The sequence below is a fragment of the Tubulanus polymorphus genome, chromosome 6, assembly GCF_964204645.1.
Source record: "Tubulanus polymorphus chromosome 6, tnTubPoly1.2, whole genome shotgun sequence".
In the NCBI taxonomy this organism is placed as follows: Eukaryota; Metazoa; Nemertea; class Palaeonemertea; order Tubulaniformes; family Tubulanidae; genus Tubulanus; species Tubulanus polymorphus.
In genome coordinates, this window is record NC_134030.1 from 6,852,976 (window position 1) to 6,878,081 (window position 25,106).

Here is a 25,106-nt window from a genome sequence, read left to right on the forward strand (position 1 = left end):
TCATTTTCGGAACCAGTTTCAATTCAAACGCAATAATTTGACCCTAAAATTTGTGCTAAAATTTCTGGTCCGACGTTTTTGCTCGTGCCAAACAGACACGGGCCCATTTGGCACCCATGTGAATAGTTGTTCCGGTCCAAATTTGGCACAGGCCAAAAAAGCTCGTGTGATCGCGGAGCTATAGATTGACTTCAGTCGGAATTTTCCGAGTGCAGTTACCAATGAAAGGTTCTTCGGAAAAATTGTTTTTCATTTATTCATGTTTACCCGATTAATAAAACTAGTAGCCGTTTAGTCATCGTATTGTGTTGTTATTATTTCCTTCGCATTTGATGTCACGGAAACTGTGCAGCTGAGTCTGATGTCGTCGCTGATTGGTAGTTATACGAACTGTCTCGTGTTTCCGCATTCGGGTGTCGCAGTCTCTCTCAGCAGGAAATGTTGTCATTCTTCGACTGATGACTGTAAGAAACTTAAACGATGCAAACGATTCACGCAGCTGGAATTATTTTTATGGCTCCGTTGTTAGTGATATTTAATTTCATATTCGCAGTTTCGCTGGTAAGTGAAAGTTTTGTTTAACCGACAATAAGCGATACTTTTGAAATTCCGAAGATTATTTTTGGTGAACGTATATTTTATCGCATGCTCTTGGTTGTACTGGATTCATCTTTTAAAGAAACTCGATAAATACCGGTATATCTATATAACGGCTGTTGCATTGTTTTAGGACGCAAATAAATACTCTACAATAATCATATATATACTTCGATAGTTCCACAACAACATCTAAAATCCTCTGCTCTTTGGGTCGTTGTTGATTAGCTTTTATAGATCGGGTGGACTAGGATGAGAAATACTCAGGCTCTTAGTCGCAAAATTTTCGGCTTAGCGGGGGCGTTGTCTTCGTATGGAATTTCAGACGGAGGTTGATTAAATTTTCAACGTGCGTCAATTTGCCGCCGCCAAAAAAAATCAATTAAAGTTCTAATTAAGGGGGTTCCGCTGCCACGATTCGACGTGTGGCGAATTGTTTTCTAATCAACAAAAACTCATTATCTCCCACTCACGACTTTACGCGTCAATTCTATTTATATCACCGGTAAACGTAAAATATTCGAATTAAATGTGAAAAGGGAGAGGCGTTATTTCAGCTATACTCACCAATCTCGTAAGAAGCAAGTTATTATTCTTTGACGCCGCAAAAGCCTTTAAAATAATGTTTATATACACTGATACCTAGTAGGCATTATTGGGGGTTCTGTGAGAGTCGATGTGCACTACGTCATCAATATAGGCGTTTCAAAATAACAAATATAAACTATGACTTTTGGCGATTGTTTTGTAGTTAGACATTTCATAACTCATATTTCATTTTGGATAAATTTCAATAATAATATTTGAGAGGATGTGCACTATGTCATCAATATATCGGGGCTAGACTGGTAGCCGGTCAATTCAATTGTCGATATACTCAAATCCAAATAACTTGATTGATGGTTATCCTAGAGAATTTATTTTATGTTATTTATAGTCGACAATATAAAGCAATATATGTGTTATTTTTCAAGGTGTCAAAAAACTTTAAATTTAGTTTTCTTGTTATGTCCCTCAGTGAATAGTTTAGTCATGCGTTAGAGATTTTATTTTCATTTTTTTCGCATTCTGAAATGGTGGAAGCAAGCGAAATAAGGCCGCGCATTCCTTTTACACAATATTTTCTTATCGTATTTTTGAAGCGTGAATCCCCGAAAGGCCAAACGTCATTTGCGAAATTAATCGCCGCCAAGCATTGCGTGGTAGTTTATATTCATCACGGATACAAACACCTGGTTATGTCAGCATTCTGAAATCATCGGTGAAATACCACACTTAGATACGTTAAACGTCTGTTATGTCATTACAACAATCCTAGACCCACACTTAATTAACGATCGGTGATGCTCTAAGCGAAATATTAGCTGTTGCCTATGCTACTTCAAGGAGGAAAAACTACACCATATTCACATCTCGGCAGCAATGAAAATCTATACGGTCCAGTTTTATCGACCGAGAAGAAAATCCACTCAAATCTGTCTTATAGAATTATGAATATTTTATGCTTATGCATTTATCGTGAAGTCGGTTTTTAAATTCAAATCTGTTCGCATTCGATGCAGATTGTATATGAATTAGACTTGCTTTTTGGTTTATTCGGGAATCATTATGGACTCATGTCTTTGAACACAGACTTTGATTGACTTTGTCAATTAAAACGACCATGACAGGACATGCGCTTACGTAAATGTGTTTAATCTCCTGACGGTTTCTATTACGTCAAGCTCCCGAAGAGAAAGATACACAGTAATATCCCATCATATGCCTTAATAAGGAACCAATAAATAACTTTAATTAGACTGTTCGACTGACGTCTATAGATTCTCAGAAGGGTGAGACCCAGTTGGGGCTCTAGATTAAAGGTTAACAATTTATCCTATCAATAAGATTAATAGTTATTCTTATTTTGCCAATAAGTAAATTAGATTCCGGAGCCATCATCATATGATAACATATTCCAAACCCGACGTTGATCTTAACAGGAGTCAAAATGATAACCACGCACGGCCAGTGAAGCAATCATTGGGAGCTCGTGCGACTTCAATTTCTAACTTCGCTTTTATAGAATCCATTTGTAGTTTAGCTGACCAGCGAGGTTTTCATTAATGCTTATTCGTTAACGCATCTGGAATAGACGGAAATGATTATCGATATCATCGGTGAGAACTAAAATACCATGTAATCATCTCGGATTACCGCGCCGATAAAATAAGAATACTAGTCTGCCCGCTTTAAGTTTAATAAATATCGGCCAAAATGGTTCAATAAGATTTTAGTTAGAGATGCGTATTGAATTATTCTTCACCTATCCCGTCTTGTTGGCCGTTGGGGCTGACATCTTGAAATTTCTCTCTGTCTTCAGACATCCGTATCAAGGTGTTCCAATTCACGCCAGTCCATTCCAATTTTTTTCTATATCTTCCTCTCCCTCTTTGTACGGTTCCCTGGTCTTGGCCAGTTCAGATGATCATTGAGTGTTAGATAGTTTTAATATACGTCGTAGGTTTTTCGATTCAATTTTTGAATTGCGCTTTTGATGTTGTACGGTGTCGAGTAACGTTGACACGTGGGGCGCGGTGCGTTGCGAGTCTTTGTAAAAAAAACCACTATACAATTCATAATCTCATCTCGAGTGTAAACTTAACATTTGATATCTCATAAAGCCTTGTTTGCGCGCGCACGCGGAGCTATGATTGTGCTTATCTGATCGTTCCAGTGTCAAGCTAGTTCACTGGGTTCCTTTAAACCACACAGCATTCTCGAAAATATTAATAAGTTAGCAAACTTCATGAAAAAATCTATGACAGACATGAATTTTATGAATAATGATTTGCCTTTCCTCAGGTGGATGCATTTCCGATTTCAAGCTACTCAGATTATAAAACATGGCCACTACCCGGAGGTAAGTATACTTTCATCTTGCCTTCGTCAGGATCTTCGTTAGAACGGACGATTGTTCATTCATCGCTTATTACGAAATTTCCGAAACTATGCAGCTTCGTTCTTTAGGTAATTCTATCGGTTTGTAGTCATGATATCACTAGCAACGTCGATTAACAAAATGAAAGATTCTAAATCATTAATCAGAAAATCCGTTGAATGGCGTATACGGATACTACTTTTTGTGAAGAGAAATTTTAGTCGCGATTCACCAGAAACGATAGCATCAGATGCTTTCATTTTCTACGAAGATAGAAAGAAAAAACTTTTTATTGTTAGTTCCTTCGAAAGGGAATTTCTTGAATCACAAATGATGACTAATATGGTCTTAACGTGGGCGGCTTGGGGACATTAGTGATATTTCCAAGATTATAAACATGTATGAAGATCCTGATGAGTTATAAACAGCTTAGTTTGTGTAGCCTTAAGGTTATCTAATTGTTTTGTAGTCTGATGATAAAACAATTAGACATGTCTATATGTCTATGATGATATCACAAGAATTATCTTTCTCTGAACATTTGTAATTTAGAAAGATCTAGGTAGATAAGATCATTTTATTGTCCACAGAAATATTTGCAAAAAACTGGTTCAATGGTTTAGTGCGTGATATCAATGTCAATGTTGTAAGTGACAAGAGATTTAACAGCCGCGGAAGCGAACATCTTTTAAAGTTCAGTTCATCTACGTTAAGTTTCCGTCCAAAAGACGTAACAACATGACTTGTTCTGATTTATTAATTGGCTTATCTACTGTATAGAAATGAAGTTCATAATTGGTGTTTCATTTGTGTTCAGGTTCGTTTATCTACGAGGATGACAGCGGTTGTCGGTGTTACTCGCAGTACTGGACCAATGAACCATTAGCGAAATGTATCGTTGAATACGGCAGAAACCCTTGCGAATCGGCGCAGCTTGTTCCGTACAGACATGTTGCCAAGAGGGGACGCAGATACTGTAAGTACCCACCGCCAAGTGCGGTAGCTAATGCGATTTAGGTAAAGTGAACCCATATATTCTAGAAACGGGTATCCTTGTGATGCATGAAGTGGATGTCGCCCAAAAATGCAGTAAAAATGTATCACAAAAAACTAAACTCTTGATAATCAACGAACATATATGAAATGAATCATGATGGTCAGTATCATTCGTTTCTATAGAAACTGAATTGATTTTATCTTTAAGTATTTCCCCACTTGTTTTTTTGAGTGATTGATTAATTTTTGATTTGATTTGAGTTTAGTTTAGTTACCTCACAAACCTACCATCACCTGCCGGGAACAAAACAGGGGACATTTGAAATTGGAGACCGAAGTAGCAGAAATGTTGTATGATCGCCGCTCAAACTTACAGAATCTTTTGTTTTAATCGAAGTACAAGAAGCAAATTTTTGTTCCGGTTCATTATCATAATCTTTCAACCAGTCTGAACCGGCAAGCGGCTAACCCCAGAAATCCGATCTGCTACCACGATGAGAGCTAAAGTAGCCATTAGCCATATTCGGTTTTCTAAATAATTAAGTTTATAGTGGATTGTCTGTCAGTGCTTACACCATTATCTCATTAGGGCCCCACTGTTTATTACATCGAGCACAACCTTTCCTTCAAGCGACGTTCATAAGAAGAAATATCAAAAGGTTCTCGCTAAAACTAGGCATCAGATGTGTATGGTGGCTTATAAGGGCCATAGCGTAAAATTCCTGGTATGTAAATGAGGGCGCCAGAACGCCAGAACGCCAAAACGAAAAAAAACGTCCAATTTTCTCTAAAAGTTCGTTTTGGCGCGCCAAAACAACGAATATTCCGTTTTGGCGCCCCCGCCAAAACGAACTTTCGTTTTGGCGCCCCCGCCAAAACAACGAAAAACGTCCAATTTTCTCTGAAAGTTCGTTTTGGCGCGCCAAAACAACGAATTTTCCGTTTTGGCGCCCCCGCCAAAACAACGAAAAACGTCCGATTTTCTCTGAAAGTTCGTTTTGGCGCGCCAAAACATCGAATTTTCCGTTTTGGCGCCCCTGCCAAAACGAACTTTAAACCACGTAAAATAATTCTATATATACGTTAAATATTTTCATATATGCAAATTTATGCAAATTACACACAAGATCAACGCGCCAAATTGAAAAACAATTTTACTGTGGTTGAATGCTTGTTTTGGCGGGGGCGCCAAAACGGAAATAACCGCGCCAAAAAGAAATTTTCTTTGGTTTTGGCGCGCCAAAACGAACTTTTAGAGAAATTTCGACGTTTTTCGTTGTTTTGGCGGGGGCGCCAAAATGAAAGTTCGTTTTGGTGGGGGCGCCAAAACGGAATATTCGTTGTTTTGGCGCGCCAAAACGAACTTTTAGAGAAAATTGGACGTTTTTCGTTGTTTTGGCGGGGGCGCCAAAACGGAATATTCTCCGTTTTGGCGCGCCAAAACGAACTTTTAGAGAAATTTCGACGTTTTTCGTTGTTTTGGCGGGGGCGCCAAAATGGAATTTTCTTTGTTTTGGCGCGCCAAAACGAACTTTCAGAGAAAATTGGACGTTTTTTTTCGTTTTGGCGTTCTGGCGCCCTCATTTACACACCAGGAATTTTACGCTATGGCCCTTATCAGCCACCATAGATGTGAATAGTTGTACCAATAAAACATGGAAAAAATGTCACATTGGACGCTGCGATTCAACTAGTAACGCAGTTTCTTTATCGGTGAAAAAGCTAAATGTCAGCGTGTTAGTTTGTTCATCACTTAAACAGCCTTTTTACCATGTTATTTAAATATATTCGATGCAACGCTTATTGATCAAAGTGACCAAGGTCAAAGAAAGCGTTCGTTCATTTCTTAAGTGACACTTACGAATAAGCTCTCAAGTCTCGTCGACAAGCATCAGAGTGCGCTCTACAAAAATTCTCTACAAAATACTCTGGTGATGGTTTCTATGTTATCATTCTTAGTAAACGTAGAATTGTTTCTTAGTTTTTCGTTCTTTTGAGATAATTTGTAGACGAATGTTTTATATGAGACTCATGTTTGTATTTATACAATTTTCATCAAAAATCTATTATCAAACAAATGAAAGTAAATTAATGAACTTTTATTCACATTTTCAGCGATATTCAACGAGCCACTCGGCTGTGTTTGTTTGGATCAGTCGATGTTTAGTATTCCTATGAGAAGATGCTACGACGAAAACGGAATGTTGTTGTGCTAGTGGTTAAAACGTATATAACCTTATAATCATTTTTGAACTATTTATTCAAATAGTATGCATACGAACATCGATCGTGAATCGTGAAAGTATTTTTTGAAATAACAAGTTGAACTGTCCTATTAATGTTGGTAATTATCAATTTGCTTGAGCTACGGGATAAAAGCTGCTAGATTATTATGTTTCGATAAGTAGCTAGGGAATGATTTGATATACCATAGTCATCAAGATCTGATTAAGAAAAAGTATTCACCTTAGAAACTCTAGTAAAAGCGATTGAAAAATGCTGAAATTGTTTACCGCTATCTTCTAAAACTATTGTTTATCCATATAAATTTGCCGATCAATTTTCATTTCGTGATTCTTTGAGTATCGTTTTTTATCTTGATATATTTACACCAATCAATTATATTTGTTTGCTTGTACATGTAATGAATTATCAGTTTTACATATATTGAACTATCGTCAAAATAAAATCAACAATGTCAGTTATAGCTTTGTTTTGCACGAATGACGCGGAGATAGCGGTATGATGACTTGGTCTCTAGAAGGCTGGAAAGGTTTTTCCAGCTTATTTTCAGCCACTTCATTCCATACATCACACAGCCGTATTTTTCGGCGAAGTAAATAGTGTGATGAACCGCGGACAACGCCGTCGCATTATTTTAGTTTGCCTTAAATATACATTTGATAGAATTACCGAGTGTTGTATTTAACGACGCAGGATCTGGGAACAGCCAACCTTTTTACGTCATTGTGCCTTGGTGTCTGAAGTATTGACATTTGTATTGCGGAATAATTGATAGATAGATTGTCCATTCACGTTAGTCTCCTAAACAAACCCCTGTCAGCCGATTAGCTATTCAAGTTCGTACGCCAGACGATTGCTGTGAGCGACATTAAACAATTTATCAGATGGAAAATGTCGTAGAAACTGCCAAGAATGATCAATTATTGTTTGTTTTCTTTTCTATGTCTAGATAATTCACTGTGTGCGCCCTAAAATCGCGCGTATAAGGAAAAATGAAATGAAATCCCAAAGCCATTAAGCAGTGAAAATACCCCTCAGCATGCATGTAAAAAAATGATGATTCTTTTTTCCTTATGCGGAGGAGAGGCATTAAAAAGTTTAACAGTGACTTCTCGTATGATGTCTAAAGTATACTTTTACGGATGTTATAAGGATTATGATTATTCTAGTCACGACATCGGTAAACTTGACTGATAGAGGATAATAAGTGGATTAATTCCTCTTTTATTACTCCCGATCGCCCGAAACGCGTTACATCTGCAGGAATTAACATCAATTTATGTGCATTAACTTGCATCACAAATAGTCGACGGAAAACTTTTATGATTGAAGTCAACTTTCATAGAGTTTCATAGCCTGCGCAAGAACACCGATTATCTAACGCGTTTTATTAAGAGAAAGGATTACGTGTACATTTACCACTGAACACCGAATGATTAAGAAACATATGCAGCAAATGGCCCGGCCCAAAAAGTTTATTCAGTTAATAATATTAACTAAACTTCGAAAATGGTCAACGAGTTGTATGTTTTCTGTGACGTGATCTTCTCCACGAACGCCACCATCCGGTCAAGGAGTGAGTAACTGTTGGTAAGAGCCAAAGCCAAACTCGGTCGATACGCCACTGCTTTCAGGAAGTCCTCAACTCTACCACCTATACGGACGATGATGATTTTGTTGTTGAGTTTTCTGAAGCGATGAGCTTCGCTTTGAAGAAGGGCCGAATTTTGCAGCCGTCCACCGGCTATAATGACGGTAAACTGATTCTTAGACCGGTTCGAGTGTTTTTCGAATATGTCCTGAAAATAAAAGATTGTTTATGAGATAAAATTATCGAACAATACAATGAGTCCTAAGGCTTCTAACTCAAAAGATGTATCATTTATCATAAATTCTACGCTTTCCACATTATAAAAATAGATTTAAGATAAAATGAATTTCTCCTGCAAACCTTTCTTGCTTTGCGTAAAGTTTGACCGAACTCAACAGAACCTCGCGCGAACGACGCAGCCGCCAAACGTTGCGTGATTGCTGCCTTCGACCGGTCACCCAAGTTTACATAGGTGTTGTTGGCACCCATAACAGCAACACGAATCTTCTGCAAGTTCACCAGCTCTACATACGCCGCGACGAATATTTTGGCCACCGTATATTCGTCACTGCTCGAACAAGTAGCGCCATTTATAATGAACACGACATCCGAAATGCAGGTAGCTTAAAGAATAAGATCAGAAATTTAATGACGACTTAACTCAGTAATACCAGTAAAACTTCATCACAGAACTTCTACCAGGCTAAAACCTTTTAAACCCGATTAAACCTTTTGATCGAAAGAAGTGATTACAATAAACGTACGTGGTTTTGGGCCCTTAGGTGGTAGCGTAGGTGTCACCGATGTGCGTCTCGACGTGGCTGTAATAATCAAGATTTTCATGGTGCAATCTAAGAGTAGTATTTGATTTTGATTACTCCGTAATTTCCAAGAGCAAAATGAGTTAACGAAATAACGAAGTATTGAATAGGATACAATGAAGCAAAGTAAGTTTTACCCGTCACGCTGTTTTCACATTGTCTTCCGCAGAAGCCACTGCGGCAATCACAAATGAAAGAGTGACCGATTGGAGTGCACCTTCCACCATTTTTACACGGATGACTAGAACATGGGTCTTCTGGCCCTTAAATAATAAAAAAATTATTGCTAACGTCAGTTCAAGAAATCTGAAGGACACTCATACAATTTATTTTACTTATCTATTTCTAATCACCTATTTCACATCGTCTCCCTCGATAACTGTTAATGCAATCACAAATATACGACTGTCCAATTGGGTTACAGCTACCGCCATTTTTACAAGGATTGGTAGAACAAGGGTCTTTTGGTCCTTAAAAGCGAATCACACATTCAATGTAGGATAAAGGTGCACGAACAAAGGGAAGAATGCGCCTGTTCTAGATTCTAGATTGATAACCTGAAACTAACCTGTGGTTGTAACTGTACTTTGATGTGGTGATGGAGACGGGGTATTCAGAGTAGTTGTAGATGTTGCTGGTGGAGAAGTTGTGGGAGAAGTCGATTTTGGGGGTTCTGTTGTTGTTATTGTTTTTTCCTGTCCTGGATACGAAGGAGTTGTCGTCTCCGTGGGCGTTTTTATCGTGGACTTGTTTTGTGCTGAAAATATTTCATTGAGTCTAACGTATGGAAAAATGACGTTTCAATTAGTATCATCTAAAATTTGTTCACTTACGACAAATAACATTGCGCAGACCATGCGATATCAGAAGAAGTTTGTCGTAGGATACAATCGGTACGACCCAGGTTCGTTGAAACGCCGCAGCTCGCAGTTTGTCGTTGATCTCCCCACGTCCAACGCGTATGAATATGACTTTATCGCCGCTTTGACGATATTTAGCACCTTCCCGCTGTAGATGTTCATTATCATGAGGCTGTCCATCGGTAATTATGATCGTAAATCGTGGATCATTTTTGCGAGACTCGTTGAATGTTTTCTGGAAATTCGGAATTTCCTAGAGTCAAGTATTTTCGAAGAGGGAATATCATTTCTGGTCTTAGAGAAAGAAAAATGAACAGAACTTACTAATCTCGCAAATTCCATGCCGTTGCCGATGGAAGTCTTGCCCGTTACGAATGGGATTTTGTCTATTTTCTTTATTACGGAAGGCCTATCGACATCGGTGAAACTGACAAACTGCTTAGTAGTCGCCTTATCACTGAACCTTATCACGGCGACCCGTACCCGTGTCTTTCCTAGTTCAACAGAGCTGATGAATCTATTAATGAATCTTTTGCCATCGGTGAAATCACTTTTTCTGAGATCTGACGAACTGTCGAGCAAAAATACCACATCTGCGACACACCCTGCTTACAAAAAGAAGGATTGATCGTTTTATAACGGTACTAATAACACATACAATTCGATTCAAGCACGTTGGATTATTACCGGTCGATGGACTTTCAGTGGTTGTTTTGGACTGGCTAAACGGACATGTATTGGTGGCTTCACTGGTACTAATTGTTGTAGTTGTAGGATGTCGCGTCACTGGTCCTGCGACTAGAGTTAACGACAAAAAAAATAAAAAAGCTACTTGAATACATTTTCATCTAGATATCAAGCCGTTTCATTTTCTACTCACGACACGTCAAATTATGCAGAGCAGGTAGGGCCTGTCTTAGATCGCTATAATGCTTCAGACGAACAACAAGATCAAAATTGAATGCCGCTTGTTGCAGTATGGAATTGTCTTTAGCGCCACCGATTTGGAAGAAGATAATCTTGTTACTATTTTTCCTGAAGATCTCGGCTTCTTTTTGCATGTTGGCATTGTTAGTCGGCAAGCCATCGGTTATAATGACAGTCATACGCTCGATACCTTTTCTTGTATTGGTGAAAAGTTGCTGAAGAACGAATACAAAATAATATCAGTAATTACAAACATACTTAATAGGTTAAATGAGGAAGTTAACTTGTCATACCGTTCTTGCAATTTTCATAGCGTGACCGATGAAAGCCATTCCTTTGACAAATTCCATACTATCGATTTTACGTTCGACCATCTCCTTATCATGCTCACTCAAGTTTACAAATACTTTCGTCGAGCCCATGTCGCTGAATCTGATAACGCCGATCTGAGTATGATTACTACCGAGTCGAACTGAATTGACGAACGCTTTCACGAAATTCTTGACATCTACGAACGAAGACTTTTTCACTCTATTTGAAGTATCAATGAGGAATCCTATATCAACTCGACAGTCGGGTTGAGACGGAGGCGTCGTTTTGGTACTACTAGGCGTAGTTGTTTTGCTCTGTACAACCTCTGTTGTGTTATCAAATTTAACCGGCGTTGTTGTTGTATTTCCAGATTTAATCGGTGTCGTTGTTGTATTTCCAGATTTAATCGGCGTGGTTGTTGTATTTCCAGATTTAATCGGCGTTGGTGTGTTATCAGATTTAACCGGTGTTGTTGTTGTATTTCCAGATTTAATCGGCATTGTTGTTGTATTTCCAGATTTAATCGGCATTGTTGTTGTATTTCCAGATTTAATCGGCGTTGTTGTTGTATTTCCAGATTTAATCGGCGTTGTTGTTGTATTTCCGGATTTAATCGGCGTTGTTGTTTCATTTCCGGATTTAGCCGGCGTTGTTGTTGTATTTCCAGATTTAATTGGCGTTGTTGTTGTATTTCCAGATTTAATTGGCGTTGTTGTTTTATTTCCAGATTTAAATGGCGTTGTTGTTGTATTTCCAGATTTAATCGGCGTTGTTGTTGTATTTCCAGATCTAATCGGCGTTGTTGTTGTGTTTCCAGATTTAATCGGCGTTGTTGTTGTATTTCCAGATCTTATCGGCGTTGTTGTTGTGTTTCCAGATTTAATCGGCGTTGTTGTTGTATTTCCAGATTTAATCGGCGTTGTTGTTGTATTTCCAGATTTAACAGGTGTTGTTGTTGTATTTCCAGATTTAACAGGCGTTGTTGTTGTATTTCCAGATTTAACAGGCGTTGTTGTTGTATTTCCAGATTTAATCGGTGTTGTTGTTGTATTTCCAGATTTAATCGGCGTTGTTGTTGTGTTTCCAGATTTAATCGGCGTTGTTGTTGTATTTCCAGATTTAATCGGCGTTGTTGTTGTATTTCCAGATTTAACAGGCGTTGTTGTTGTATTTCCAGATTTAATCGGTGTTGTTGTTGTATTTCCAGATCTAATCGGCGTTGTTGTTGTGTTTCCAGATTTAATCGGCGTTGTTGTTGTATTTCCAGATTTAATCGGCGTTGTTGTTGTATTTTCAGATTTAATCGGCGTTGTTGTTGTATTTCCAGATTTAACCGGCGTTGTTGTTGTATTTCCAGATTTAATCGGTGTTGTTGTTGTATTTCCAGATCTAATCGGCGTTGTTGTTGTGTTTCCAGATTTAATCGGCGTTTTTGTTGTATTTCCAGATTTAATCGGCGTCGTTGCTGTATTTCCAGATTTAATCGTTGTTGATGACACTGCAACATATAATTAGGGGTCCACTAGGGACACTACGTCCACTTGGTCAAATGCTTGACAATCTGCCAATTTCAATATAAAACACTCCCTGGTGAATAAATACACAATCACCACAATCATAGAACATGTCGTTAGTTCAATGTTGCAATTATCTGTACTTGTAAGATGTAAGAAGTGCAAAGGTACCAATATACATTTATTATGTACATATATGGAAATAGAATGTTTTTCACCTTATCTTTCATAGTAAACAAAAACCGATGACATAGTGAAAATGTCATTAGCTACAATATTGTAATTGATTGTGAATATAGAATACGCACGGGTGCCAATACAAATACAAATACAAAAAATATTGTGTATAATGCAATATTTTACTCCACCTGGTAGAACAAAAACTATGTAGTCCAAAAAATCCCCTCCCTTAAAAATCCCCTTCCCATCCGAAGAATGAGGACTGATTACTACAAGAAAGCTGCCGATTGCGTAATAATCGACTGGGCCCGTTTTAGATATTAAAGCTCCCTTTTCAATGTATACCAATCCCAGAAAGAATCTACAGACCTCAGAATTCTGACCTTTTGGCAAATAAAGGTGAAAGGATAGCAATTTTGGTTTCGATTGATCCAATTTTTCTAGTAATGATAGTAATCCCTAGGGGATTCGCATACATCAATCACCGTGTTGATGAAATTTCAAAAATGATATACTTACAGCAAGTCATAGATAGGAGTGCTGGTAATGTTTCCATCAATTTACTGTACGACTTAAGTGTTACAACCCATTCGGGCTTAAATGCAGCCGATTTCATTTTTGAAGTATTAACGCCGCCTGACACAACAATGAACAACACTCGGTTACCATTTTTGCGGAACTTTTCCCCCTCGCTTTGCATTTTGCCGTTGTTGCTCGGAACACCATCGGTTATTATAATCGTTACACGATTTGAGTCATTTCTGGCTTTCTTGAAGGTTTTCTGGTGAAATAGTATTATCACGAATATTTCACTATATCCCAATAATTTTTCATTCACTTTATTCATCTCGTATATTTCAGATCTATTTACCCTACCTTTCTTGCAAGTTGCATGGCGGTTCCAGTAAACGTCTGTCCTGGGGCATATTTCATCTCATCGATCTTCTTTTCGATAGATTTTTTATCTAGATCGTCGAAACCGACGAACTGTTTGATACTGCTTCTACTGCTAAATCTGATCAGAGCAACACGCGTTTTATCCTTGGCGATTTTAACACGTTTTACGTATGATTTCACGAACGTTTTTGCCAAATCGAAATCTTTCTTAGGCAGACTTTTTGAGCTGTCCAATAGAAACGCTACATCCAGCTGACATTCTGTAAGATATAGAATTATACACACATATTTCCGTACGAAACGTTGTGATACCTCTTACAGAACCTACCATCGGTAAACTTTCATACCTGATCCTCCAGAAGTTTTCGGTGTAGTTGATCTATTCGGAGTTGGAGCTGGATTATTGGATGACGGCGTCGTTTTTGTAGTTGAAGTTATCTCTTTTCCTGGTGTTTTAGTTGGTGGCGTTGTCGTCCTCGTCGTTTTCGTTGATTCTGATTTGAGAATCAACGATTTATCATATTTGTTGGTAAAACTGATTTGACATATTCTTACATGGTTTGGTACAAATCGGATTGAATATTCACCTTTACCGCAGTCCTTTCCTGTAAAGCCGACTTTGCATTGGCATGTATAAGATTTTCCCTTGTCAGTACAGGTACCGCCATTCTTACAAGGTTTTCCGTCGCAAGGTTTTTCCTCTGTAATGAGTATAAAATAATCATTGGAGTTACATCTACACACTGAAAAATCAACCCTCTTAAACAATCAACAAATTTCCCTTCAGCCTGTATGAAAAAATGTGTACCTTCATCACAATCTTTGCCTTTATATTTTCCTTTACATTCACAAGTGTAATTTTTGCCTTTATTTATGCATTTAGCGTCATTCTTGCACGGCTTTTTATCACAAGGCTTTTCCTCTACAAAATACGTATGTATTCAATGCACGAAAGTTAATGCTATCATTTCTGTGTAAAACTCTATACTTCAACTCAAAACCTGCCGAACTCACCCTCGTCGCATTTCTTTCCTTTGTATCCAGATTTACAAGTACAGCTGTAGGAGGATTTGTCCTTGTTAACGCATGTTGCACCATTCTTACAGGGTTTCTCATCACAAGGTTTTTCCTCTAAACATCGAATATTGGCAAAATGGAAAATTTCATATAGATTTTGAACTAATTTTGGGTCTGCGGACGTATCACGTGACGAGTTTAGAAACAAGATGTATAAACGTTTACCTTCATCGCAGTTTTTACCCTTGTAACCAGTTTTACAAGTGCATTTAAAACTAGTTTTGCCGATATCTTCACAAGTGGCGTCATTCTTACAAGGTTTTGCATCACAGGGAGTTACATCTGCAAGTAATGTATATTATGGCTAGGGAGGATAGATTTTACTCACCTACAAAATTAACAATTCGAATTGACTTTACCTTCACCGCAATTCTTTCCTTTGAAACCCTTTTTGCATTTACATGTGTAGGAATTTCCTTTGTCAGTACAATTTCCACCATTCTTACAAGGTTCATCATCACACGGTGTTTCCTCTGCGAATGGAGAAATATATTGCTGCTTCAAAACTTGCTCAGATCCACTGACGGTATTGAGTAATTTTCATTTCATCAATTACCTTTATCGCAATTCTTTCCTTTAAAATCCTTTTTGCATTTACATGTGTAGGCATTTCCTTTGTCAGTACATTTGCCCCCATTCTTACAAGGTTTATCATCACACGGTGTTTCCTCTGCGAATGGAAAAAAACATATTGCTGCTTCAAATCCACTGATGGTATTGATTAATTTTCATTTCATCAATTACCTTTATCGCAATTCTTTCCTTTAAAACCCTTTTTGCATTTACATGTGTAGGTATTTCCTTTGTCAGTACAATTGCCACCATTCTTACAAGGTTTATCATCACACGGTGTTTCCTCTGCGAATGGAAAAAAATATATTGCTGCTTCAAAACTTGCTCAGATACACTGAATGTATTGAATTAGTTGAGTAATTTTCATTGAGTAATTTTCATTGAGTAATTTTCATTGAGTAATTTTCATTTCATCAATTACCTTTATCACAATGTTTGCCCTTGTAACCGTCTTTACAAGTACAATTATAATCAGTTTTATTGACGACTTTACAGATGACAAAATTCTTACACGGTTTGGCATCGCATGGAGTCACTTCTATAAGAACAGCGATGACAATAGTTATTGTATCGTACTTCTTAGTAAAGAAATAATAATGACAATGAAAATGATGATAATAAAAGAAGAAATCGTTAGGCAAAAGGGGCGGAGAAAAACGATCAAAACCTGTGTACAATCGGTTCGCTGAAAATGTGAGGCATTTCATATTTTGAAAATATGTCAAATAGTTCATGCAGCTGAATGTTTCAAATATATACGATATCTTATTGATTTGTTCGCATGGTTAAATCGGCTTTGACAATATTCCTACACGAAAAACAAAAACCAATTTTGGTGATATAAAAATAATAAGATTATATCCGATCTAATGGGTTTGTTTCACGTGGTTGCTTGATGTGGCGTTATCAAAAATAGGCGTTGATTTTCTAACCGGATCTTTTAACCAGAATTGCGATTGTGTAAAATTTTTGCGCTCGCCGTTAATGCGCGCATTAACTGAACCGAAAATGCTGCGAATGCATTTCTTAAACAGTAGTTGCGCGATTTGTAAACGCGTCACACCTGCCTACAGCTACGTGGCCGGCGTCGTGTTCGCGAATTTCCTTATCTCTTCGGTCGGAATACCGGCAAATTTTCTCACATTCGTCACTTTGCACATCACCAAATCGCAAGCCAGTAGTAGCGTCATTTATATGAAATGTCTGGCGCTCTCTGATCTGTTCAGCTGCATAACGTGTGCTTTCGGTCGCGATCTGTGGTATCTGGCGATCTATGTGAGGTATTTCCACAGATTCAACTTGGACTCAGTTTTCCACGAGTTTTTACTGCGTTACATGTTGTCAATCGACGCTTTCTATCAGTCGTTTCTAAACAGCAGCGCTTGGTTACTGTTCGCGTTATCCGTAGACCGTTATATCGCCATTATATTACCTCTTGCCGCTCGACGACTGTGCACGGCCAAAAATGCCAGATTCTTATCCATTCTCTGTTTCGTTTTGCCGTTTATTTTCAATATTCCAACTTTCTGGGATAACGTTTTTAGTTTACGCTCCGACTGTAGAGGGCTCCCAGTCAAATTTTACCTACTACTTGCCAACTTCCACTATAGTTTCATTTACAACACGGTGTTTGGTAGTTTCCTGTTATTGACGGTCCCCGGCACGGTCGTTCTCATTTGCAACGTTCACATGTTACACTTAGTACGGAAATCAATCGTTCACAGGCACAAATTAACCAATTCTTGCAAAGGCAAAAGTGTCCGCAATGGACTACAAACAACGTGCGTCATACTCGTGCTGAACTATTTCTATTTCTTGGTTTATATATTTGACGTTGTGGACACGATATTGCCCGCATTGGGAAAATATCGTCCGCATTTTATTACGAGTACCTTCACCGCTATTAATTCCACGATAAATATATTCATCTACCTAGGAATAAGGCGAAGTTTCGGGAAAACGCTGGTATTCGTAGTAACTTTTGGTTTATGCGGTTCTCGCATATTTACGGGCTAATCCACCAGTCTTGTTAATAAGACAACGTGAGATATTTCTAATATTTACCCTGTTCACAGTTGTCCCCTTTGTAACCCTTTTTACACTTGCAGAAATGTTTATCACCCTTGTTTGAACATTCTCCACCATTCTTGCATGGTTTCTTATCGCAAGGCATCTCCTCTGAAAAATCAACGAGGGAACATCATTAAGTTTGGGACTTCGGTTATGATTTCAACTAACCAAACAACGTAACATCAACGAATACTTACTATCTTCGCAGTTTTTGCCAACGTAACCTTGTTGACATTCACACGTGTAATTTTTTCCCCGATTTATACATTTTGCATCATTTTCACAAGGCTCTTTATCGCATGGGGTCACGTCTTGAATATCGAAATTAGATTTTATTTGTACACGTGCCATTTAATTGAGTATCAACAGACAACGAAATGGTGCAGCAATTACCTTCTTCACAGTTTTTACCCTTGTATCCATCTTTGCATATGCAAGTATACTTTTTGTCTTTGCCTTCGACTTTACACCTAGCTCCGTTTTTACATGGACTACTGTCACAGGGCGTTACCACTAGCATATTGAAAATCGGTTAGAATGAGTGAAACAAGAAGCTTATTTATTCAATCAATTGATTAATGCATCGAACGAAATCATTATACCTTCACCGCAATCTTTGCCTTTAAACCCCTTTTTACATTCACAAGTGTACTTTTTGCCTTTATCCGTACATTTAGCGTTGTTTTTACACGGCTTTTTGTCACAAGGAGTTACATCTGAAAACCAGATTCGAATAGTAACATTTTTCCCCGACTCCTACATAAATCGTTATTATTTCTTTACAATTGATCATACCTTGATCGCAGTTTTTTCCTTTGTATTCAGGTTTACATTTACAGACGTACGAAGATTTTCCCTTGTTAACGCATTTTGCGCCATTTTTACAGGGTTTCTCATCACAAGGTTTTTCTTCTGCAAATAGATGAAAAAACGGACGTTTATCAAAATCGTCAGGGTTTGTGTATTGAAAAGATATATTCATGTACCTTTTATTCAAAAGATAACGATTGCATGGAAGTGAACGGTTCCAAGCACATGATATATTGCCGATAAACATATTTCAAAGCGATTTACCTTTATCGCAATTTTTTCCCTTGTAACCAGCTTTACAAGTACAATTATAATCAGTTTTGCTGATATCTTTACAAGTGGCGTCATTCTTACAAGGTTTCGCATCACAGGGAGTAACATCTGCAAGAAATATGCAAGACCATTAGAATATCAATAATCAGAGAGAAGAATGTTTGCTACATTCGACTATTGCAGGTCCTTGCAGTTTACCTTCACCGCAGTCTTTTCCCTTAAAACCTTTTTTGCATGCGCATGTATAGTTTTTTCCTTTGTCGGTACAGGTGCCACCATTCTTACAAGGTTTATCGTCGCACGGAGTCGTCTCTAAAACATCGAAACAAGATGTGAATTCTTCGATTATAAAAGATTAAAATGGGGGAAATTATTCTATTGAATCATTCCTTTTTCTGGCATCACCGTACAGACTAATCAATTGGGAAAACAAAGAACTAATAAAGACAAAAGCGCGTGGGTTACCTTTGTCACAATTTTTTCCCTTGTAACCGTCTTTACAGGTGCACTTATAATCAGTTTTACTGATATCCGTACAGTTGACAGAATTCTTACACGGTTTGGCATCGCACGGAGTCACATCTGAAAGGAGAGAATAGTTACAGTCATCCCCGGGTCATCCGCCCTCTGTTTTATCCACAACTCCCGGCTACCGCCTAGTAAAAGTTTGGTTCCGAATTAATTAATGGCTTGAGCTTCCGATTTTCCACCACATTCCATATCCACCATCCACCACAACACAATTTTCTGAACAAATCTTATGATAATAATAGTTCATTTTCGTTCGATAATCCGCCATCAAAAATATCTAACGCATTTGCAAATTTACTTATCGGCAACAAGTGCATCACGTATATATTACACTGATCCTGTTGTTTGTAAATTACCGGATGTTGTCCTCTAACTCATTACCCATGTGAACATCTATGTTAGACTCTAGGGACTACCAGTATTAAACTCTCGTCAGATAACAACTGATGAACATTTCACATGATAGAACAAGCTTAGCCAATAAAAGATAGGCAAAGACATAAATAAGTCGATCATGATAGATAGCCTAGTGAAATTGCGAAAAGAAAATCATATTAATAAAAATGAAACGTTACCTTTTTCACAGTTCTTTCCCTTGAAACCATTTTTACATTTGCATACATGTTTATCTCCCTTGTTCGTACATTCACCGCCATTTTTACATGGTTTCTTATCGCAAGGCGTCACCTCTGAAATGAGTAACGTAGGTGAGTATTGCGATCACTTGAGTTCATGTGTATCTTAACAAACAATACTAACTATCTTCACAGTTTCTGCCAATGAAACCTCTTTTACATTCACACGCGTAGGTTTTGCCTTTATCCGTGCATTTCGCACCGTTTTTACACGGCTTTTTATCACACGGAGTTTCCTCTGGAATAATAAATGTGAATGCACGTAATTTTGCACGTATATGTAACTTTAACATGTAAGTGAGATTTAAGACGATTTACGTCTATTACCTTCTCCGCAGTTTTTGCCCTTGAATCCATCTTTACATGTGCAAGTATACTCTTTACCTTTGTCTTTACACCTGGCGCCGTTCTTACATGGATTGCTGTCACATGGGGTTACTTCTACAATACATAGAGTTGCTCCAAATAAGTTCAAAACGTGTGAATGAGTAAGGCTCACTAATATTGTTCAATAATTTTACGGGAGCTTACTTTCACCGCAGTCTTTGCCTTTAAAGCCTTTTTCACATTCACAAACATATTTTTTGCCTTTATTTATGCATTTAGCGTCATTTTTGCACGGCTTTTTATCACAAGGCTTTTCCTCTGAAAATTGAATTTTGATATTCGAACATCAGTAAACTATATTTGAAGATTTAATCGTATCCAACAACGTTCCAGGTTGTCAACCTCACTTTTTTCGCAGTTTTTCCCTTTGAAGCCAGGTTTACATTTGCAGGTGTATGAAGTTTCGCCTTTGTTCGTACATAAAGCCTCATTTTTACACGGTTTCTTGTCGCATGGCATCTCCTCTAAAACGTGTAAACACAGTTAACGTGAAACGTATGAGAACATGAAATACATAATCCGAAAATACTGCGGGCGATGGCAAAAGAGAAAAGTATTTCGTTTTAAGTTCTTCGTTGTTACTCTTTCTCCTCAACTAAACACGTTAATGATCCTGGTGCAAAATCCAAGAACTGGACTTCGGAAAATGTATTTTCATTTATTTGAATTAGCCACGCAATGAAATAAGCTCTACCAAAAGTCTTAGGCCTATATGAAAGTTTGATTCGTGGCACTGAACTCTACGGGTTGGACTTACTGTTCTCGCAATCTTTTCCTATGAACCCTTTTTTACATTCGCAAGAATATTCTTTATCACCCTTGTTCTTACACCGGCCATCATTTTTACACGGTTCACTATAACACGGTAACGGATCTATCGGAAAAATATACGCAAAAATTAACCAATCTTAAAATGACATTTTTCGAATATGAACATTTTAAGACCGTCTATATTCTAGATGTTTTTTGCACGGGCAGCCAAACACGCACCTAATGAACAATTCTTTCCTCTATATCCATCTGTACAAATACATGTATAATTAGTCTTTCCAGCATTTTTACATTGGCTCTCGTGCTTACATGGTTTGTAATCGCAAGGTTTCTTTTCTGAAAAATGGAAAACGTCCCATATTTTATTCCGCTTACCAAAGTTTTCTGTTCAGCTGGTGATTTCACAAATTACACATATGAGGCAACTAGTTCGTGTTACATGAATTATTACAAATAAGGGATTACCGCAGGCTTTCTTCATAATTTCAGTGAGTACTTTCTTCAGTTCCGAGAAATCCTTGACGTTTACCACCCAATCCTTTTCAAAGGCAGCCATTTTCATGTAGTTGTCTTGGGACAAGTCTCCAACAAATATGAATAAAATTTTGTTGTTCGCCTGACGGAATTTTACCGCTTCTTCTTGCATACTTCTATTATTAGAAGGGAACCCGTCCGTCAGAACAATCGTTACCTGTGAAGCATCCTTTCTACCGGTCGGAAATAATTTCTGTTGATTGGCAAAACAATAATACGATGCATTAGCAAAACCATAAATTATGCGAGGTATAGAGACATAGTGAGATAGTTATAGATGCAAACTTGGGATCGTGCTATAAACGTACCGTTCTTGCCATTGTCAACGCGTAACCAGTAAAAGTTGACCCGCCTGCAAACGACATAGCATCAACTTTATGCTTTATTGTTTCTTTATCGTGATCGGAGAATGGTACGAAAATCTTCGTTTTGTAGCGCGAACTGAACCGTATGACACCAATTTGCGCTGCTTTGTCTCCGACATCGACAACATCGACAAACATTTTCACAAAGTTCTTGAATTCGTTGTACTCGGATAGTCTCATACTGAGAGAGCTGTCCACCAGGAATGCGACGTCGATCTCACAAGCTTCGATTGTGTAGATGAAAAAGAAAATGATTAAAATTTAGGCCCGTCGTATTTGCATATTCTAGTGGTTACATAAAAATATACGGTTCATATAGACATATGAAGATAAAGTCGTCGCTTGATAATGTCCAGAATAACGAGGAACCGCGATACCACCTATCCCACCAGATGGCGTGACGTGCATTCACTCACGTCGTTGTCAAAATCATTTCGTTTTCAGTGAACTTTGAACTGAACCTTGGGCTCCGCAATCCACACATTATTACAGAACCCGCCGAAAATACATAAAATTAATTTTTTTTTTACTCAGGTATTAATATAGTTTTCAAGAAAAGTTCATTCAGTTCTTTTAACCGAAATGTAGAAGAAATTGAATGCGGAGACCGAGAACCACTAGCGAACCTAGTGGATCCTCGCCTGCAATGAGTGGAATCCTCGTTACCACAGGAGGTTTCCACGAGACGCTTAAATGACGGTATTCAAAACGTACCTTTTAATTCTCCCATCGTTGGCGGCGGCTGCGTAGCTGAAACACAGAAACGAAAATTACTCATCAAAATTTACAGCAGTGCTTTCAACAGAGAGAAAGTCAATGGGCTTTAAAGAAGGTAAAAAAAGCTGTTTGCGTTGGAAGTTCTCTTGATCAAGATCAAAATTTATTTACGGCACTGTGCGACTGGAGAACACGTGTTGTCCTTTGTCCAAACGTAATCATCAATGCAGTCACAGCCAGTAGTGAATTCTCCAGCTTTACAAGCAGGATCACCAGTTGGATGTCGGCACGTTCGCTTGCATTTTTCATTCACCGATACGACGTAATGTTGGTTCTTGCCAGAGCACTTGTGCTTATTTTCTAAACGAACGAAAGAAAATTGAGTCAAGTTTTCTTGTTTGCTTCGCGAGAGATCGCGATATTTCTGTTAAGAAACAATTAAATTGGAGAGCTTTTGAAACCATCGCATCACTAACGGCAGATAATGGATATAACAATAATGGCTAACTGCGACGGCTTTTTAAAAACTCACCATCGCATTTTGTGCCCGTTTTCCAGTCTTTTTTCGTCGATTTGATGATTCCGATATCCGTACATAAGGACATCAGTTCTTCGGCCGTTCGACACAATACGTATGAAACCTGTAATGGGAACATAGGCACGTTCCAATCGGCGTAAATCTAAGAGATGAGTAGGAGGGAAAGGGCTTGTACGAGACAACCATTGGTGAAATGTCCGTGCTGTGACTATATATTCAGAATCCCACACTAATATAAAGAGAAAGAAATCCGAAAAATGTCATTATTCATCTATTGATCCGACTTTTCGACTATAACCTAAGCTCATTCCTGAAGATGACTCACATTTAAGTCGAAACGTCGAATCAATAAATCTTGCTCAAATGAAACTTTTCGGACTTCATCTTTCTCGTTATGTCAGTGCGAGATTCTCTTTATACAAATGAGACGTACACACACGAAGTCGTATTATCAAAAACATGGAATTGAGTTTCATACCTGAGCGCTAGAACTAGCCGCACATGCGTCTAAAACACAAGCGCTTATAATGCCTTCTGTACCGGAGGGAGTCAAGGATTTCATGCACTTAGCGACGTCATTCGATAAGTTCGAAATGCCATCACATTCAGCGCGAATCACCTTTTTCCTAGCCGGTGCACAATCCGGTATGTTAGCCGTGACACAGCTGAAATTTGAATATATACGCAGCTACATGTTATAATATCATGCACAAGGAAGCGGTGCATACGCCGACGACAACAAAGACATATTTATTTCGAAGAATGTTGACTGCACCGATCAATACGCCTGCAGGTAACTGCTATATGTATATGTTTGTTCGCTGAGACCAACCTTTTTCCATCTTCACCCTTGATTCCTTTTATTCTACAACTATCGCCAACTTTTCGATCTCGGTCTTTGTCATTATACAGATTTTTACCGTCGCAGGTAGTGTAGTCGTCATTGCCAATGCCATTACAATTTCCACATAAACCTACGTTAATTAGAACGTGGACCAATTGGGTCTAATAAAGAACCGACTTTGATTTATATTTCTCTCAATTAGAACCGTATGAAAACGTACCTTTTAACGCATTTTGGTATCCTACGGACGTGATCTTGACGACATAATTACCGAATTGTACTTTCAGCTTACAGACCGTATCTTCCATCACAATCTGTCCGAGTTCAACTTTGAAAGTAATACCGCGTTTTCTAAAAGGACTAGATGCTAGGTTTGAATACTCAGAAATAGCGTTGTCGCCGATGTAAATGTTCTGTCCTCCGATCTGAAAGTAATCAATGACCGCACAATGTTTACGTATGGTGAAATTCTGGACAGCATACACGGCATAATATCAATGCCATAACGTAGGCATACTTATCCTCATATTTACCTCTAAATGTTTCCCGTTAAACATGCGAACCTTGGGTACGCCAGTAAGCGTTACGTCGATGTACTTTGTCCACGTTAAGCCACTGTACCAGTTTGGAAGATCCGTACTCTTTGATAATACCTGGAAGTAGCAGTAATCTTTAGGTTTCTGTTTTGTCGTTTCGCTGAGAACGTACGTGCATTTCCCCATGAAATCTATACGCGCTCCGTCATTTGTCCTATAGTGCGGATCTCCCCATCCGGTGCAAATACAAGTTCTGTCTATAATGAAATTGTTGAAACATTCTTAATACACTCGCAAATTATACGGACTTAAACGACTGAGGTGAGGTGCTTAACATACTTATGTACTGACCTTTGACTTTCTCGCAGTTGGTTCCAATGTATCCTTTTGGGCAAGTACATTTATACTTCAATCCGACTACCTTACAGACACCGCCATTTTTGCAAGGTTTGTTCTCGCAAGGTTTTTCTGAAAGATTATTAGTAATCGGGTGGAGATTTTGCCGGCCCAAAGAACACTGGCAGCTGATGGTCAACAAGTTTTCTTTTAGATCGAATACAAATTGAATATCAGCCAACGACATATA

General features: G+C 38.2%; 2 protein-coding genes across 2 annotated transcripts; one reads left to right on the plus strand and one right to left on the minus strand.

Moving 5' to 3' along the window:
• The first annotated feature begins 428 nt into the window (after positions 1-428).
• On the plus strand, positions 429-7,144 carry LOC141907907 (uncharacterized). The gene is made up of 4 exons (XM_074797665.1): positions 429-561; positions 3,442-3,499; positions 4,335-4,493; positions 6,629-7,144. Exons 1-4 carry the CDS (start codon positions 481-483, stop codon positions 6,727-6,729), a joined length of 399 nt encoding a protein of 132 aa, XP_074653766.1. The 5' UTR covers positions 429-480; the 3' UTR covers positions 6,730-7,144.
• A 965-nt stretch (positions 7,145-8,109) lies between these two features.
• LOC141907295 (uncharacterized) lies at positions 8,110-23,706 on the minus strand. Its single transcript, XM_074796898.1, has 43 exons — positions 23,619-23,706; positions 23,135-23,243; positions 22,774-22,962; positions 22,600-22,635; positions 21,829-22,109; positions 21,452-21,713; positions 21,206-21,322; positions 20,973-21,089; positions 20,563-20,679; positions 20,360-20,473; positions 20,156-20,269; positions 19,953-20,066; positions 19,769-19,882; positions 19,128-19,244; positions 18,861-18,974; positions 18,654-18,770; positions 18,375-18,491; positions 18,182-18,295; positions 17,973-18,092; positions 17,777-17,890; positions 17,574-17,687; positions 15,931-16,047; positions 15,681-15,794; positions 15,493-15,606; positions 15,296-15,409; positions 15,102-15,218; positions 14,874-14,990; positions 14,668-14,781; positions 14,447-14,560; positions 14,207-14,353; positions 13,839-14,119; positions 13,482-13,743; positions 11,250-12,766; positions 10,910-11,171; positions 10,717-10,827; positions 10,354-10,634; positions 10,003-10,264; positions 9,738-9,926; positions 9,523-9,639; positions 9,307-9,432; positions 9,113-9,169; positions 8,709-8,971; positions 8,110-8,556 (listed from the first exon to the last, which is right to left on the minus strand). The coding sequence occupies exons 1-43, from the start codon at positions 23,700-23,702 to the stop codon at positions 8,254-8,256; spliced, it is 7,794 nt and encodes a 2,597-aa protein (XP_074652999.1). The 5' UTR covers positions 23,703-23,706; the 3' UTR covers positions 8,110-8,253.
• Between the last annotated feature and the right edge of the window lie 1,400 nt (positions 23,707-25,106).